General features: G+C 41.1%; 1 protein-coding gene across 2 annotated transcripts in view; it reads right to left on the bottom strand.

The window, feature by feature from the left end:
• Positions 1–14623, bottom strand: part of dock11 (dedicator of cytokinesis 11) — a 61090-nt gene that overhangs the window by 20113 nt on the left and 26354 nt on the right. Inside the window, exons 21-34 of one of the 2 annotated variants that reach the window (XM_080486441.1) lie at positions 14396–14508; positions 12804–12980; positions 12609–12730; positions 12457–12526; positions 11077–11202; positions 10862–10933; positions 10640–10786; positions 9625–9708; positions 9254–9365; positions 7684–7722; positions 5157–5338; positions 4101–4214; positions 3158–3233; positions 1675–1763 (exon numbers count right to left, since the gene is read on the bottom strand). In XM_080486441.1, the coding sequence (XP_080342567.1) occupies positions 1675–1763; positions 3158–3233; positions 4101–4214; positions 5157–5338; positions 7684–7722; positions 9254–9365; positions 9625–9708; positions 10640–10786; positions 10862–10933; positions 11077–11202; positions 12457–12526; positions 12609–12730; positions 12804–12980; positions 14396–14508 (1523 nt within the window). The remainder of the gene's footprint in view (positions 1–1674; positions 1764–3157; positions 3234–4100; positions 4215–5156; positions 5339–7683; positions 7723–9253; positions 9366–9624; positions 9709–10639; positions 10787–10861; positions 10934–11076; positions 11203–12456; positions 12527–12608; positions 12731–12803; positions 12981–14395; positions 14509–14623) is intronic. The other variant, XM_080486442.1, reaches the window with a different exon arrangement.

Below are 14623 nucleotides of genomic sequence, written 5' to 3' on the forward strand. Positions count from 1 at the left end.
TGAAGGAAAACCCTAATTAATTCATGGAAGACATTCACTTTATATAGAAATCGCTTCTTTATCACAATACACAACAACTTTATCGGCCTCACTGACATGTTGCACTGAATATTAAAGTCCATTTATTTGATCTAGTGAAGTTATTATGAATGATCCGAAACTCTTCAGCGACAAATTATCAAAAGGTGATATTAACACTGGATGGTATTACAGGCCGGGAGCCAGGTCCGCCCCTCAGGATGTTCTTTGCTACCGTTTATCCACTAATATTTCCAGTTCGCTCTGGGCCTTTTGGTCTCGGCGGCCAGAAAACCTCATTTCAGGGAAAAGTTTTCTGGTGAAATTATTGAAATGCAAATATCAAGGTAGTACAACTGCATAGATTGTCATATATTTATGACATTTTGCACAGAGTATCCTGACACACGGGGGAAACTAGCAAAATAACATTTTGGGGGATTCTTTTTTTAAATATCACCCTGAACATACAGAAAAAAGACAAAAAACTGTCTGTTCGCCTGAAAAGTTCTCATCAAAAGAGCATATTTTCAAGCACTTTAATGAACATGTCACTGTCTCAATTGTATATAAAAGTGAGCTTATGAGCTTCAATTTAAGCCCAAAATGAGATTTCTATCTGTCTTCTTCACTGTACCTCATATCGGAGAAAAATGAATTTTCAGTCACAACCCTTCCAAATGGGACTAAACATATTTCTTGCGTCCCATACTACTTTGACCTCCAGCACCATTGTGAAGAACATGAGTTATTTTTGACCTGAACTCATCCTTCAACTCCCACTTTAGAAAAAGTCTGCAGGACTGTTTTTTTTTTTCCATCTGTGTAATATTTCTAATATTAGTAATGTGTTGAATCAGAGTGACACTGAAAAAGGAATCCATGCTTTTGTTACTTTCAGAGTAGATTATTGTAATCCCCTATCATCTCAGTGTCTTAAAAACCATTTAAAAGATTCAGAACTCTGCAGGGAGAGTCCTGACAGGAAGCAGCAGGTGAGATCACATCACGTCGGGCCGGTTCAAGCCACAACAGGACCGTTTTCTATTGACGCTGCTGTAGTTTTAGTCAATGTTTTGAAAGTGGGTGTTCATGTCTGCTGATTCAGCAGATTGATTTTCCAGATTAGGATCTTAAAGCGGACAAACAACAGGAGCCATACTGGAAGTGATGTCGACAGCTCATTTCTTTCGAGTTGTCTTTGAGGATCAAGTGTCGGGTAAGTTTTTCCTCTGACAACTTGTTCAAACAGTTTATATTTACACAGTAGAAATGCCCAGAGAACCGCAGTTTATATTTACACAGTAGAAATGCCCAGAGAACCACACCTGTTCCAGATAAACCCTCCCCAAGCTTTTCGTTAAATATGGCTTTAGCTTCCGTTCTCATATTCCTCCGGATGGAGACGGCTTGACCGTCAGTTTCCATGTAATCCCAGGCGTTGGAAATAATCTCATTATCAATTAGCAAGTGTTGATACTGAACCTTGTATTGTCAGACTGGTGAGAGATTGTGTAAATGAGACTGCTGAAGTGATGGGAATGTGCATTATATAAGTACAGTCCCTTTACATATTAGATATATATATATGTCAGCTGCTTTTTCATCCACAAAGTGTGACGAGGTAAAAATCAATGAGCTGGGAAATTTGCTCACCTCAATGCTGTCCGGGGTCCCTGGCTCCATAAACAGAGAGCCTCTGGAGTCCTCTCTCCTCACTACGTGGCCGTTCTGAACCGGCACACCTGCAAACAACAGGATCTGTCAGGCTCAGGGAGAAAAGCTGGAACTCAGATCTTAGAAGGTAAGTAGGAGTCTCAAATGAAGAAGGTGAACAAAAGCGTAATAATGAGCGTAATTCTACTTTGGTCTCTGACTTCCTAAAAAGACCATCTCCTAGTGCTTTAACTCAAATTACAAAGCCAAAATCTGAGTTTCTTGGTGGCGCTCGGTCATTTAATATCATCAGCTGAAGTGGCAAGAAGTGGTGCTATAACTATAATAATCTATAAGAATGTATTTACTATGTAAAATACATCCACCCCCATATTCTGTACATGTCCACACTTATAGGCACCGTGTGCATATTTTTTTTTAATATTGTATTTTTATCTGCTATGTGTGCTTCTTTCTCTGTACTATCCTGCTGTACCACTGCAAATTTCTCCACATGCGAGATAAATAAAGGGATATCTTATCTTATCTTATCTTAAAGAGGGCAAAATGTCAATTATAGAAGGAGACATTACAGCTCCAGTTTAAGAAGGAAAGAACGAGGGCTGAGGTGCCCGTGGAAAAGGGGGAGAGTTGAAGTTGGAGCTGCAAACGGAAAAGAAAGCACGCAAGTCATTGTTGGCCAGTGGTGGAAGTGGATCTACTGGTTGTGAGGTTGCCGAAAACTCCCGTCTTCTGCCGGAATTTGATGAAAAAGATGGTCGTAGCATTCTAACGTTACAGTGTCTTGTCACAGGCAAGGCCCAGAGAGCTTGTTCTGCCCGGAGCGCTCTTAAAAGTGTCACTTTTGTTAAAGATAAAGCGTATGAACTAGTTCCAGAAGCATTACAGCAGAAGTTTAGTAACTAAAAAGAGGACAAGCAAACCCATGTTGAATTAGCCCAGGATCTTTTCACACGCTGGTGCTCTGCTTCTGAGGTAGATGATTATGGGGATCTGTGAGATTGTATTGTGCTAAAACAGTTTCGAAGTTCATTTCCTATTGCTATCAATAAAGGCGAGGACAGCGTCTGTATGTGGAGAGGCTGAAACGGGCGTCCGCTCTCTGCTCCCGATGCAAGGCTGAGTCAGAGCAGCTTCAGCAGTTCTAAAGGAATTATCTCGTGTAGTAAATGGTGTCCAGATAGACGGTGTCGTTCAGGTTGTGTCGATGACATCGCATGAAGCAAGTTACTGAAGAACTTGCAACACCTGTCAGTGAACCGGAAAGCCCAACATCATCACTTGAGACAGCGATGCAGTGAAATTCAGATCGATTTAGGAAAATGAAGGGTCAGTAATGTGTCGGATAAGAAAAGACTGCTAATGGATGGAGAAGCAGAAGCGCTGCAGCGACATGAGGCTCCAGGCGGCCGCGGCGCTCGGGAGCACGAACGGAGAGTAACGTGCGGCAGGTTGAGCTCACCGTGGTCTCGATCCATCATCGTGCTGATTCTCCTGCCGTCCGTGGATCCCGTCGATATCAGGTCGTCTCTGGAGCCCTGGACAGAGAAAAACACTTGTACAACTCGAAATGGCTAATTAAGAATCACAGCGTGATCGAATGTTTGTTTACACGAGTGCTGCAGGTGAACATGCCATAAGTATGTTGTACTTCGAAGTAATGGCTGGAATAAATACGAACCATCAGGTTTCACACGTTTTATTTCGACCGGCATGTTTTTGGATTAGGTCTGTGACCTTTATGACCAAAAGAGCCGTCTTAATCAACCCTCCACCAAATCAAATTAAAGTGGAGCCGCAAAACACGTTCACCTTCAAAATAAGGGCTGACACAGCTTGAAAGGTTTCATGTAAAGTTTTTATATATTTACAAAAAAATTTGGATCAAGTTTCAATTACAATTTAGGGTGGAAAGATCTCATTACATTTTCAGCCAATTTTAGTGGTTTTATCATTTTTCTTAGAAAGGGAAGGGCCAAAGAGCAACATATGGCTCCAGGGAAACCTGTGATCTACATCTGACTGTGCATTGCTTTATGTCGCAATCTCTGACTCACCCACAGCAAGAATTCTTACAAAATCAGGGAGTTGGGACATTCACACGCGTGTCGGCACAGCAGTATCACACATCAGCAAAAGGGAACAAACAACAACACAAACAAGTGGCAAATCTTATTCCTTCCTAGTTGAAAATCAAGGAGCTAAATATATAAAGTGACATTATTAAAACAAAGTACAAAAGCTGCTCAACAGCCTCAAAAAGGCAGCAAGTAAGTGTGTGGGGAGATCATTAGCCTCCAATTATTTGCAAAGGTAGACAGTGTTCCTACCTCCTCCCACGTTCAGTTCATACTTTTCACCACGTTGGGAAAAAAAACAAAAACGAGTTCATTGACAGGACTCACATTGAGGCCGAGCCCGGGGCTGGAGGTGTAGGGCTGAGCCGATAGCTGCTTCAGGTTCTGGTAGAGCAGCTCGTAAAGTGGCATGTACAGCAAACAGATCCTGGCCTGTTGGTTCTGAAACAGGAACAAGGGCGATACCGATTGGGATATTGATATTGAGCAGCAAAAGACGTTATTAGAGAGGCAGTAAAATACACCCCAAGCAAATAACTCAACGAATGAATGAATTGACTGATTCAGAGTGAAAACATTTGATGATTTGCATCACAAACAACATCAACCGTTTTGTGTGTCAATAAAGTGCAGGTTGCAAATTAGATTATTTATAGGAAGAGGAGGAGGAAAAAAAAGAGGAAGAAGAAGAGCATATAACATGTTTGTATCACAAACCAGGTTTTAGTGAACCTGCCCTTTAAAATACTCTCGGAAGGTGAACGTGGACCTGTGATATCATTTGCTTTGTGTTAAAGGGTTCCTATTATGCAGCTTTTCAACACTTCCACATGGTCTCGTTGGTCCAAAAACATTGTATTCAAAGTTTATTGCCCCAAATCCAGCTTTTTATTGATTTCCCTCCATTTCAATATTGGATCATAAGAGCTGCATTCACAATCTGCTGTGTCTGTGTGAACTGGACTGGCTCCGCCCACACATGCCCATCTCTGGAAGAGGAGGAAGTACTTCCTCTCGTGGTGCCATGTGCCAGAGCAGAGCTGCCTAATTGTGGGAGGAGTCACAGGGATTTCTGATGACAGACTTTCTTCACTTCTGGAGCGTCATTCCAGGTATGGGGACGCATATTATTGCTGGAAAACCATTACAAAGCGAATTTTTTTCATAATAGAACCTCTATAATAGACAATATTAAACACACTTCACGTGACAACTCTTTGAATTTTCAGCTTTTTCTCTGAAAAGAACTGAAACATTGATTTCATCTGAAATCTGTCTCTTATAAACAGGTCGTGTGTCCTGCAAAGTTACCATCGGTCATAAATAATGGCATGGTGTCACTTCCCCGTCTCCGCACCCAGACGGGTCTTCCCCGCAGCTCACCTTGTACGCCATGTAGCGGTCGTCCATGGCGTGCTTGATGAGGAGGTTCTTGAGCACGCTCACGGCCAGCTGCCTGACCTCGGGGCCTTGCTGCAAGGCCTCGGCCACCTCCCTCAGCAGCAGCCCCACCAGGAAGTGGTTCCTGCAGTAATCCTCCGTCAAGCTGAACTCCAGACTCTGCTCTGTGACGGGAAACATCAGTGCGTCAGCTGAAGTCATTCACGCTTATTTAACCGTACTGTTATTTCCCCAAAGCCAGCACCCCACGCACAAGCAGAAAGGAATCTAACTACAACTGACCTAAAAAAAAATAAATAAAGGGACATTCAGCTCCAAGTGGATTAAACGTGTGCTTTTAATCTGAGTCTTTACATCTTTATGTCTGTTATTTGCAGTTTTAGCTTTACCTCATTTTCCTTCTGCTCAAACAAAGAAAGGAAAATGTTGTGGGGAAACGTTTTCCCCCTGATCCCTCACTTTGCTCCTCCTGCTGCCTGCGGGAGGAGATACTCCAGACAGTCTCAAAACCATGAACTCAAATCCTGTGGATGTCCGATCTGATATCAATTGTCCTTAACTTAGAAGTGAGACGATAGCTGATATTTTCCAGCTTCATCAGTCTGCTGCTCACTTTCTAATTCGGTATCTATTCTTTTTTTTTTTTTGTTGCATTAAATGTCAAATATCAGCGACACATGTGGACTGCAGGCAGGTCTAAATTAGATCTGGACAATATGAGGTAAAGTATTACAATACTAATTATGCAGACGATGTTCAAGTCTTTGTGCTTTGCTCTTCTGATCATATCTGAGCCATCAGTTTTTTTTTTCTGGTTCTCTTCTTTCTCCTTACATTTTATAGATTCTCTTTGATTTCTGTGGTTTTGTGTTCCTAGTGAGGGCGGCACAATATCAGGTGGACATGCAATATGTAAAGATTTCACATGTTGCAATAGCATGAATGTGCAGTGCATGGAAGCAACCTCAGGTCAGCCTTCTGTGAAACGTACGCTCATCTTGATATCACAACATGGTTAAATTCACTATATACTGTTCCGTCGGGTCCGGTTCTCTACAATTTTATGATGAAAGAGTATTTTCAAACTACTTCATTGGTTGATATTGACCAGAACGGCACAAAATGTTGCAGTTATTGTCACCACGATATCAGTATCGCGCAAGACAAGGTAATATACAACACAAAAGACTCACTGAACCGCAATAAATGATGTTCTTATGCTCTGTATGTTCATGTTCTACACATTTATAATATAATAACTTTAAACATGAATGAAAAGTGTGATTTATCTTGACAAATTAACTAAAGATTTGAACCAAATGACTGAATTGGAAGAACAAATCTGAAGGAACAATAAATCAACTCCATCAACTCAACATTATTGCATGTTGACCTGATCTCATGCAACTTGAATTCAAACCTATTTTACTGTATTTTCACATTTCACATGTTTTTTGGACTTCTTCAAATCTACTGGTATCACATTTAAAATGAACTTTAAAACAATAGAACGTATTAGTTTCAACGTTTGATGGATTATCTTTGGACTAAACATCAAAGCACTTTGTTGATGACTTTTAACACGCCAGGATTAATCTGTATTGCGCCTCTCAAAATAAAAATGAAAATGTACTCTGCATTAAAAACAAATAAGCAGCAAAACACACACACATTAAATCACTTGCACAGTTCAGAAAAAGCAAACCAAGATGGATCCAGTCACAGAAGGTGCAACACTGCAAAACAATGTGCGGAAAAAATGGCAACAGAAGAGCAGAATACGCTCATTCAGACCACACACACACACACACACACACACACACACACACACACACACACACACACACACACACACACACACACACACACACACACACACACACACACACACACACACACACACACACACACACACACACACACACACACACACACACACACACACACACACACACACACACACACACACACACACACACACACACACACACACACACAAACACAAACACAAACACAAACACAAACACAAACACAAACACAGCAAGGAAGATTTCAAGTGTCTCTGGACGTGTTGCAGATCGACCAGGAAGAACTTGCAATGCTGGAAGTTTTTTTTTTTTTTTTTTCTCCCCGTCGTAGAAAAAGAAAAAGAGCAATGAATCTATAGGAACCAGAGCGACGTCCCGCTGAGACATGAGAGATGTGGTGTAATGAACCCCCTTGCAGGCGTTTCTCTACAAGCAGACAGGCAGAGAAACGGAGAGAAAGAACAATGATTTCTAACTACTGCTTAGAAGTGTGGAGGAAAGGAAAGAGGGTCAGTTGATTCCAATAACAGAAAAGCTCCTATCCTCTACGACCCCCCCCCACCGGCAGGCACATGAAGACAGGAGCCCAGCATTAGCAACCAGTCTGAGTGGGGGGGTGGGGGTGACGGCGGGCGGGTTAGTGCAGATCGGCAACGCGATGGCGTCGATGTGGCAAGTCTGGTGCGGTGAGCATCACCTACCTACAGGCCCAAAAAGCTCCGTCGCATACGGAATAAAATCTGACCACACGCACAGAAACAAAAAACAAAAACAAAAAAAAACACAACGACAACAAAAACAACACAAACACAAAGAGGGGTGGAGTGAAAATAAAGACAACTCGGGAGAAAATAATGGAAACAGTCCATGCAGGTATTTCTGTTGTCTCAGGATGCTTCAACAATACAAACTCTCGTGTCTCGTGTCATTTACATACAAACACATTCCACCATTTCTACCTTGAGAAGTCTTCAAATCTGAGATTTCTCTCACTGTATTTCTTTAAATGATGGCCTTCATGTATTATTTGCACAGTTTGAATGCGACTCAACGAAAGGCATTTCGAAAACTTGTCACGAGCGTTATTCATGTAAGGAAAGCTTTGTCAGGAAGTTTTGATTTCAATGTGTAAACATGAAGGAACAAATGTAACATGATTGTCTGGACGAATGAGAAAGTGCACATAACGTGATCAATGATCAAGTGACACATAAAGAAATGCAAAAGTTACAAAAACAGGGTTCATGTGTGGACGTTAATGGGGGGTGTGAGGGGTGTGTGTGTGTGTGGGGGGGGGGGGGGGGGGGTCATGTGAGAGCTAGTCAGTGGTTATAAGGCTATTCAGTTAGTTTGGAGGGAAGGTGCAGACCAATGAGCCGAGCTGCATCTCAAAACTCGAGTCAAACGGCCCGACAACGTCAATATCAACACAACGACATAAGAATCTGTGTTTTGCATGAATCCAAATTTTTACAAACTATATCCTGACACAATAGCAAATAAGTTGAACACTTTAACTCGACTTCTGAAAACAAAAAAAAGCCACTATGAAGTCTGTGTAAATGGAAAAATAAATCCACTCGGGCTGCTCATGTTCACAATCTGAGGAGGTAAACTCAGCAGGTTGCAGCTGGATTGTGATCCTCTTCACTCTTATAGGCGTTTATATCATTTATTTTCATTACAACACAAGCAAACCGCTTGAAAACTTCAGAGACTTAAAACTTAAACACCAGTTGGAGGGAGAAAGTGGAAAAAGTAAAGAGATGCTGTGACGAGTGTTCTCCTGTTTGTTGGAGTGCGTATCATAAATACTACCTGAGCGGTTTTTAGACTTTTGGTGTGAGGCAGTTAAATAAACAGCTTTTAGAATTAAGTATAGGCGAGTGTCGGCTTCATCGAAGGCTGCTTATGTCATTAAACATGTCATGTGTTCACAAGTTCTTATTAATTTAAAATCTGACGCTCGTTTATCCTCTTCATCTCTCTCCAAAAACTGTGAAAACTCCAATTATTGCCATTGTTTGTCGTTTTGGGACCGAAGAGTACAGCCACCAGTAGCTCAGGTTGTTAAGTAGTCTTTTAATACGTTCTCAGAGTTCAGCCGCTCAAAATGTGTCGTCGCTTTAAATCAATTTAAGTCCGATTTTTATGCATCTATGACTTTCACAGCATATTAATGTCCACATCTGCACCGCAGAGGCGACGTTCGCATGTCCTCTTGTTGCCAGCTCAGGTAATATTCAGTGAAACATGACGGTGGATTCTCACCTTGCACTCTTTGCAGTTTGGTGCGGCCAAACGCCATGGGCAGGTTGAGCGGTATGAAGTGCTCGTGATTACAAACCGCCATCAGAAAGTCAAATTTCATCTCACTCAGCACCTGTGACACAACAACAAAAACATAAAAAAAAGATCCGCAGGAGCGTGCGTGAGGGCGTCTGCTGTTTTGTTAGTCAAATAACCTGCTTACACATCCAGAAACAGAAAACAGCAACGGCTCCCACCAAGGTAAATACTTCAATCAGCCTGAATAAAAGCAAGTACACAGGGCCCACGCAGTAAAACTGGAAAGCATTACAATCCAAACAAACAAGACGCAGTCGGGATGAGAAGTGTGCCGTTACAGGATGTGGCCGTACCTTCGGGTCTTTGAGGCTGAAGTGACACATGTAGTGGTTGATCAGGCTGAAGCCGAAGCCTCTGTTCATGACGGTCAGGCACCTCTGAGGACACAGAAAACACACAGTTTCTTCAAAAGGTTTAGATATTTGTGTTAAAAATCCCGATTTAACTTGATTTACTCCAGTGAAAATACCAATGTAGTTCTCCCTGAGATAAGTCTCTTATTATTATTGCATGTTAAATAATAACAGCACTCATGGGAATGTTTGCCTCACTGATGTTTGGGTGAATCACTGGATTAGAGCTTTTAATGACTGTATTTAATGAAATACAAATTGAGGACATATTGTTCATGTGTGGAGTAACTATGGAAGAGGAAGAAAGAGCTTTGAAGAAATTACAAGAGAAAGACTGAAGGAGAAAGTCTCACCAAGTAAATCTGTCGGGTTTCCGCTCACGATATGTGAACACACCTAATGCAAGACGCAAACACGCAATACGAAACTAATTTGGGAAGTTCGCTTGAAGACAAATTCTTCTGGTAAATGAGTGCAAGAGCTTTACAGAAAAAACTGATTTCAAACCATTAAAGTTTAATTAGACGCGTCCCGAGAGCGGAATTCATAAGTTTGACATTTTTATATGATCGGCCCCTTTTCTCGCTAATTTTTATTTACTATACTACACGCTTTGAACAGATAGAATTTTCATTTTCATGACCCATAAGTCAAAACAAAAAATCTTGAGATACTTTAGTTTTTAGTTAATTAAACATAACATAAAATAACATAACATAACATAACATAACATAACATGATATAATATACAGCCAGTTAATCAAGTGTAAGCATGAGTGACTTTTCTCCAGGTTTCCTCCCACAGTATGGATGGATGATCCAAAGAGGGAATCATGTTTAATTGTACAGGAGTAGATTATACACACGGTATATTTAAATCATGTTTATAGGAGGTATAGACCAGGTGATTGGATCTGTGATGTTTGCGTTGAGTTAAACACAAGCGGCGTGGGACCTTGATGAGATTGGCCAGGCTGAGGTTGATGCAGCGAGCCTCCTCGGGGATCTCCATGTGCCGGATGGTGATGTGCGGCATGATGGACAGAACCAGGGACTGGAGCGCCTGGTGGAAGCTGTCGGGGAAGCGCTGGGCCCGCGGCATCTTGACCAACAGAAACATCAACCATGAAACTCCGAAGCAGAAGAAACCTGCTGGCAATGTGAACCCGACACCAACCTTTATGCGGTTTCCTTCCTGCAGGTACTGAGCCATGGACTTAGCCATCGTTTCAAAGAAGAACCAGGAGTACTACAAAAAAAAAATAATTTAAAGTTAATAAAGCACACTTGTGCTGAGGAAAGTGGCCACAATGTACTGTGGATGGCTGTACAGTACTGGCATGTTTTTGTGAAGCGCTGTGCCACCTGCTGGTCACAGCTGGAACTACACACCTTGAGCAGCTTGTTGCTGGTGTTGAAATCCGCAGTTTGCTTGAGGACGGCCGTCACCGAGGTGGCCAGCAGCTCGTGAGTCGTCACCGAGCTTCCCGACGCAGGATTGTTGGTCACAAACACGTACTGAGAGGACAGAACACACGTTTTATGGAAGTGAGACACAAGAACTATGAAGGCGTGTCCAGGTCTTTTGAGGAAAACGGGTAAATGATGGAGGTTGCTTTTATACCTTTATTCTCCAAAAATTCTTTCAATTCATCACTTCACAGTAAAATACAGTAAAAAAGAATTAGTGCAAACTGTTAACACTATAAGGACTCATAACTTTAACTCATATCACTTTAATGGTGGTTTTAAAGGGAAATAAATCTTCCCAGATAGTCCTTTTCACATGCAAATTAAATCACATTATTTCTATATTTTACTTCAAAGTGTATTACAAGAGCCTCATTCAATCAAAAATAAACATGACAGTGAGAAAGTCTGCTGAATAAAGTCGATTTGTTGGGCACAAAGTGTTGAACTTTGTTTCTGTTGAAAACGTTCTTGTTGCTTTTATTGATTCAGAACAAATTCAGAAATGTAGACGTTTTCACTGTGAAGTCAGAGTTGTTGTTTTTTTTTTTTTACCATTCTTAACAGTTTTTTCACTGTGTATATTCTATTATTGACATCCAGTGTGGATTTCTATTCAACACTGCAATTTAAATTGGATAATTCATCTTTTTCATTCTTATTCTGAACATTTGATTTTGAACCAAACCCTTTATTTTTATTCTATTATTTACAGTTTGACCATAACTATCTGTTTATACTGAATTTAATCATTTAAACCAGATAAATAGTTTATTCTCTTCATCATAATTAACTCAAACATTATCATATTTTTTCACAATTGGGTGAGCAAATTAAGTTTTTCTAAGAAAAAGAAGCTGAAAAAAGTAGTTGTAGAAGCAAAAGATTTCCCTCAGTCTGAAACTAATGGGAACAGTTTTTTAAATTTTGCTAAATGTGAAGAAAATACGAGCATAAATGCTGCATAAAGGAAGAAGAGTACCAATTTGTTTATCAGCTTATTGAAACTCTATTATTCATTATATAAGAAAGGAGAAATAGATCTGCCGTTACAAATTTTGAGAAGCTTGAGCTTTTTTAAAAAGTGCTCCAACAGTGATGATTTATATTTTGATTTACATTCCTGCTTTCTTCTGGATCATTCTCATACTTTAATATCAGATTTTTGATATTGTTCCCTTTATTCTCAACTTAATTATTATAAAATGCAGAGAATCTCTCCTGCAATGTATTTCCCTTGAAGTCAACATCATTTGAAACTATATTAACTGTATTTTCCTCTGCGTGCTGCTGTGTCACTACCTTGACGAAGGAGCGCAGGTAATTCTCCAGCCCTTCCTCGTGACATCGGGAGACGATGTGTATGATGACGCTGCGGGAGCAGAGGGATCAGTCACTCTCTGTAAACACCATGAATGTTGGCGGCGGCGAGCGGACGGGGGTGGGGGACTGACCGCAGGGAGTTGACGGCGATCTCGTGGGCTTCCTTTGTGGCCGCGGCGAGCACCTCGAACAGCTGCATCAGGACCGTCGGGAGGAAGGTGATGATGACCTGAGTCTCCATGGCGTGCAGGCACTGTGGGACACGGCGAGGACGTCAGCCACGGGAATGGGAAGCGAAGGGGCGGGAACGAGACGCGGAGACTTGCCTTCAGGTACTTGACGAGCTCGGTTGCCTGGTTGCCTTCAGACGTCGTCTTCATCGTCTGGCAGTGCTGGAAGAACTTGTGGAGATGAAGGTCCTGAGGGTAGATGGTCGACGCCACGCGAGTCCTCACTTTGAACAGAGTCTTGGCGTTTTCAACCCACTTGATGTCTGGATGAGACTGACGGAGGAAAGAGAGACGGTCACTCTTAACGACTTTACAAATAAGGAAAACACTTATTTACACAGAGTATCGTATTTTTGGGACGACAAGCTGCACCTTTCCTTTTGTAGTTCTTTGTGATCAACACATATTTATATGTGCAACTTGATGAATGGTTTATTTCTGTTTCAATCTACAATAAGAAATTGGAATTGTGTGCATTCAGTTCACAAAGAATTATTGTACATTTTAATTGTTTTTTCTTTTTTAACAAGCTCTGTAACCGAAAAGGAATAGGCTTATTTATGTCTATCCTGTACAATGAAATGGACTAACTTATAGAGCGCTTTACATAGCTCATCACATTCAGCCATTCAAGTTTTGGGGTTCAGTGTCTTGCCCAAGGACACTTCGGCATGTGGGCAGGCAGAGATGGGAATTGAACCTGCAACCTTCCGATTGGGAGACGACCGGTCTACCAAACCGAGCTATACCATCCATAAACTAACAAAGAATATCAGTAACACAGAGGGTAAAAAAATGAAAACTTAACAAAAATTTACTCTGAACTATTCACGTCAGTCATTTTACATTGTAATCCTTAATTATTTTACTTTTCAATCTTTATTTTGAAACTCAGAATTCTACAATTTCAAATAATCACTAAGTCAATCCCATAATATGACTCCCAAAAATTAAACGCATCTGGATTTAACATTAGTTCTCACATTAACTCTTTCAAAGACACTCAGTGCCCTTAAAGTATATATATATATATTTTTTATTTTTTTTTATTTAAAAGAAATGTTGAATAGAGGTGGGAAGACTTTTATGTTTAATGTTTTTAGCATATATCTAAGAATTTTAAGGTGCAAAATGCTATCAATACTTTATTAGTGGTTTCACGGTAGGGAGCTTTATTCCTTATTCTGAACTCTTTTCTTGAGTTTAAAGACTTAAAGTAAAAAAGTGAAATCATAAAGCCTCTAAGAGTGTACGGTTCATTTTCATCACTCAGGATTTGGATAATTTGGTACACACCATGTGGGACTCTAGTGCTGCTGTAGCACCACCAGAAATCCTCCTTTACTACTGTGTCTGACCGACAGCAAATGTGATGACACAGCAATAAGATAATAAATGCGACTTGAGCGTGTTTTCTCCCTCTTCATAATGAATTTAATCTAGGAAATATGGTAATTACAGTATGAACAATAAAAACATTCTGAAAACATAAATAAATGCAGTTGGAGTAAAGAGGAGGAAGATGCTCTAAAATCAATACTAGCCCTTCATCAGCTTTATCAGTATGAAGGTCAACTTGATGTGGAGAGACAGCAGCTCTGCAACCGTTAGTGACTAACGTGTGATCGTTTCAGCTGCTCGTGTTTCTCGGCACTCGGGTCTCGTTGTAAAAAAGCTTTTCTTTCTACCTTCCTGGTGTCTTGACAGAGATACCCCGCGGGCAGGGTGGCAGCCACGGGTATCTGCAGCTCCAGCGACTGCATCCTCCCGTCCTTCAGCAGGGGCATCCAGCAGTAACCCACTGAAACAAAAGCACCGTCGTCAATCCTGTGGCCACTAGAGGGCGGTAAACACGGTTCACCATCATACTGCTGCGATACACTGCACAAGAGAACCCAACAAAACCTGCTTGAAAC

This window comes from Lipophrys pholis (genome assembly GCF_963383615.2).
Source record: "Lipophrys pholis genome assembly, chromosome: 18".
Classification (NCBI taxonomy): domain Eukaryota; kingdom Metazoa; phylum Chordata; class Actinopteri; order Blenniiformes; family Blenniidae; genus Lipophrys; species Lipophrys pholis.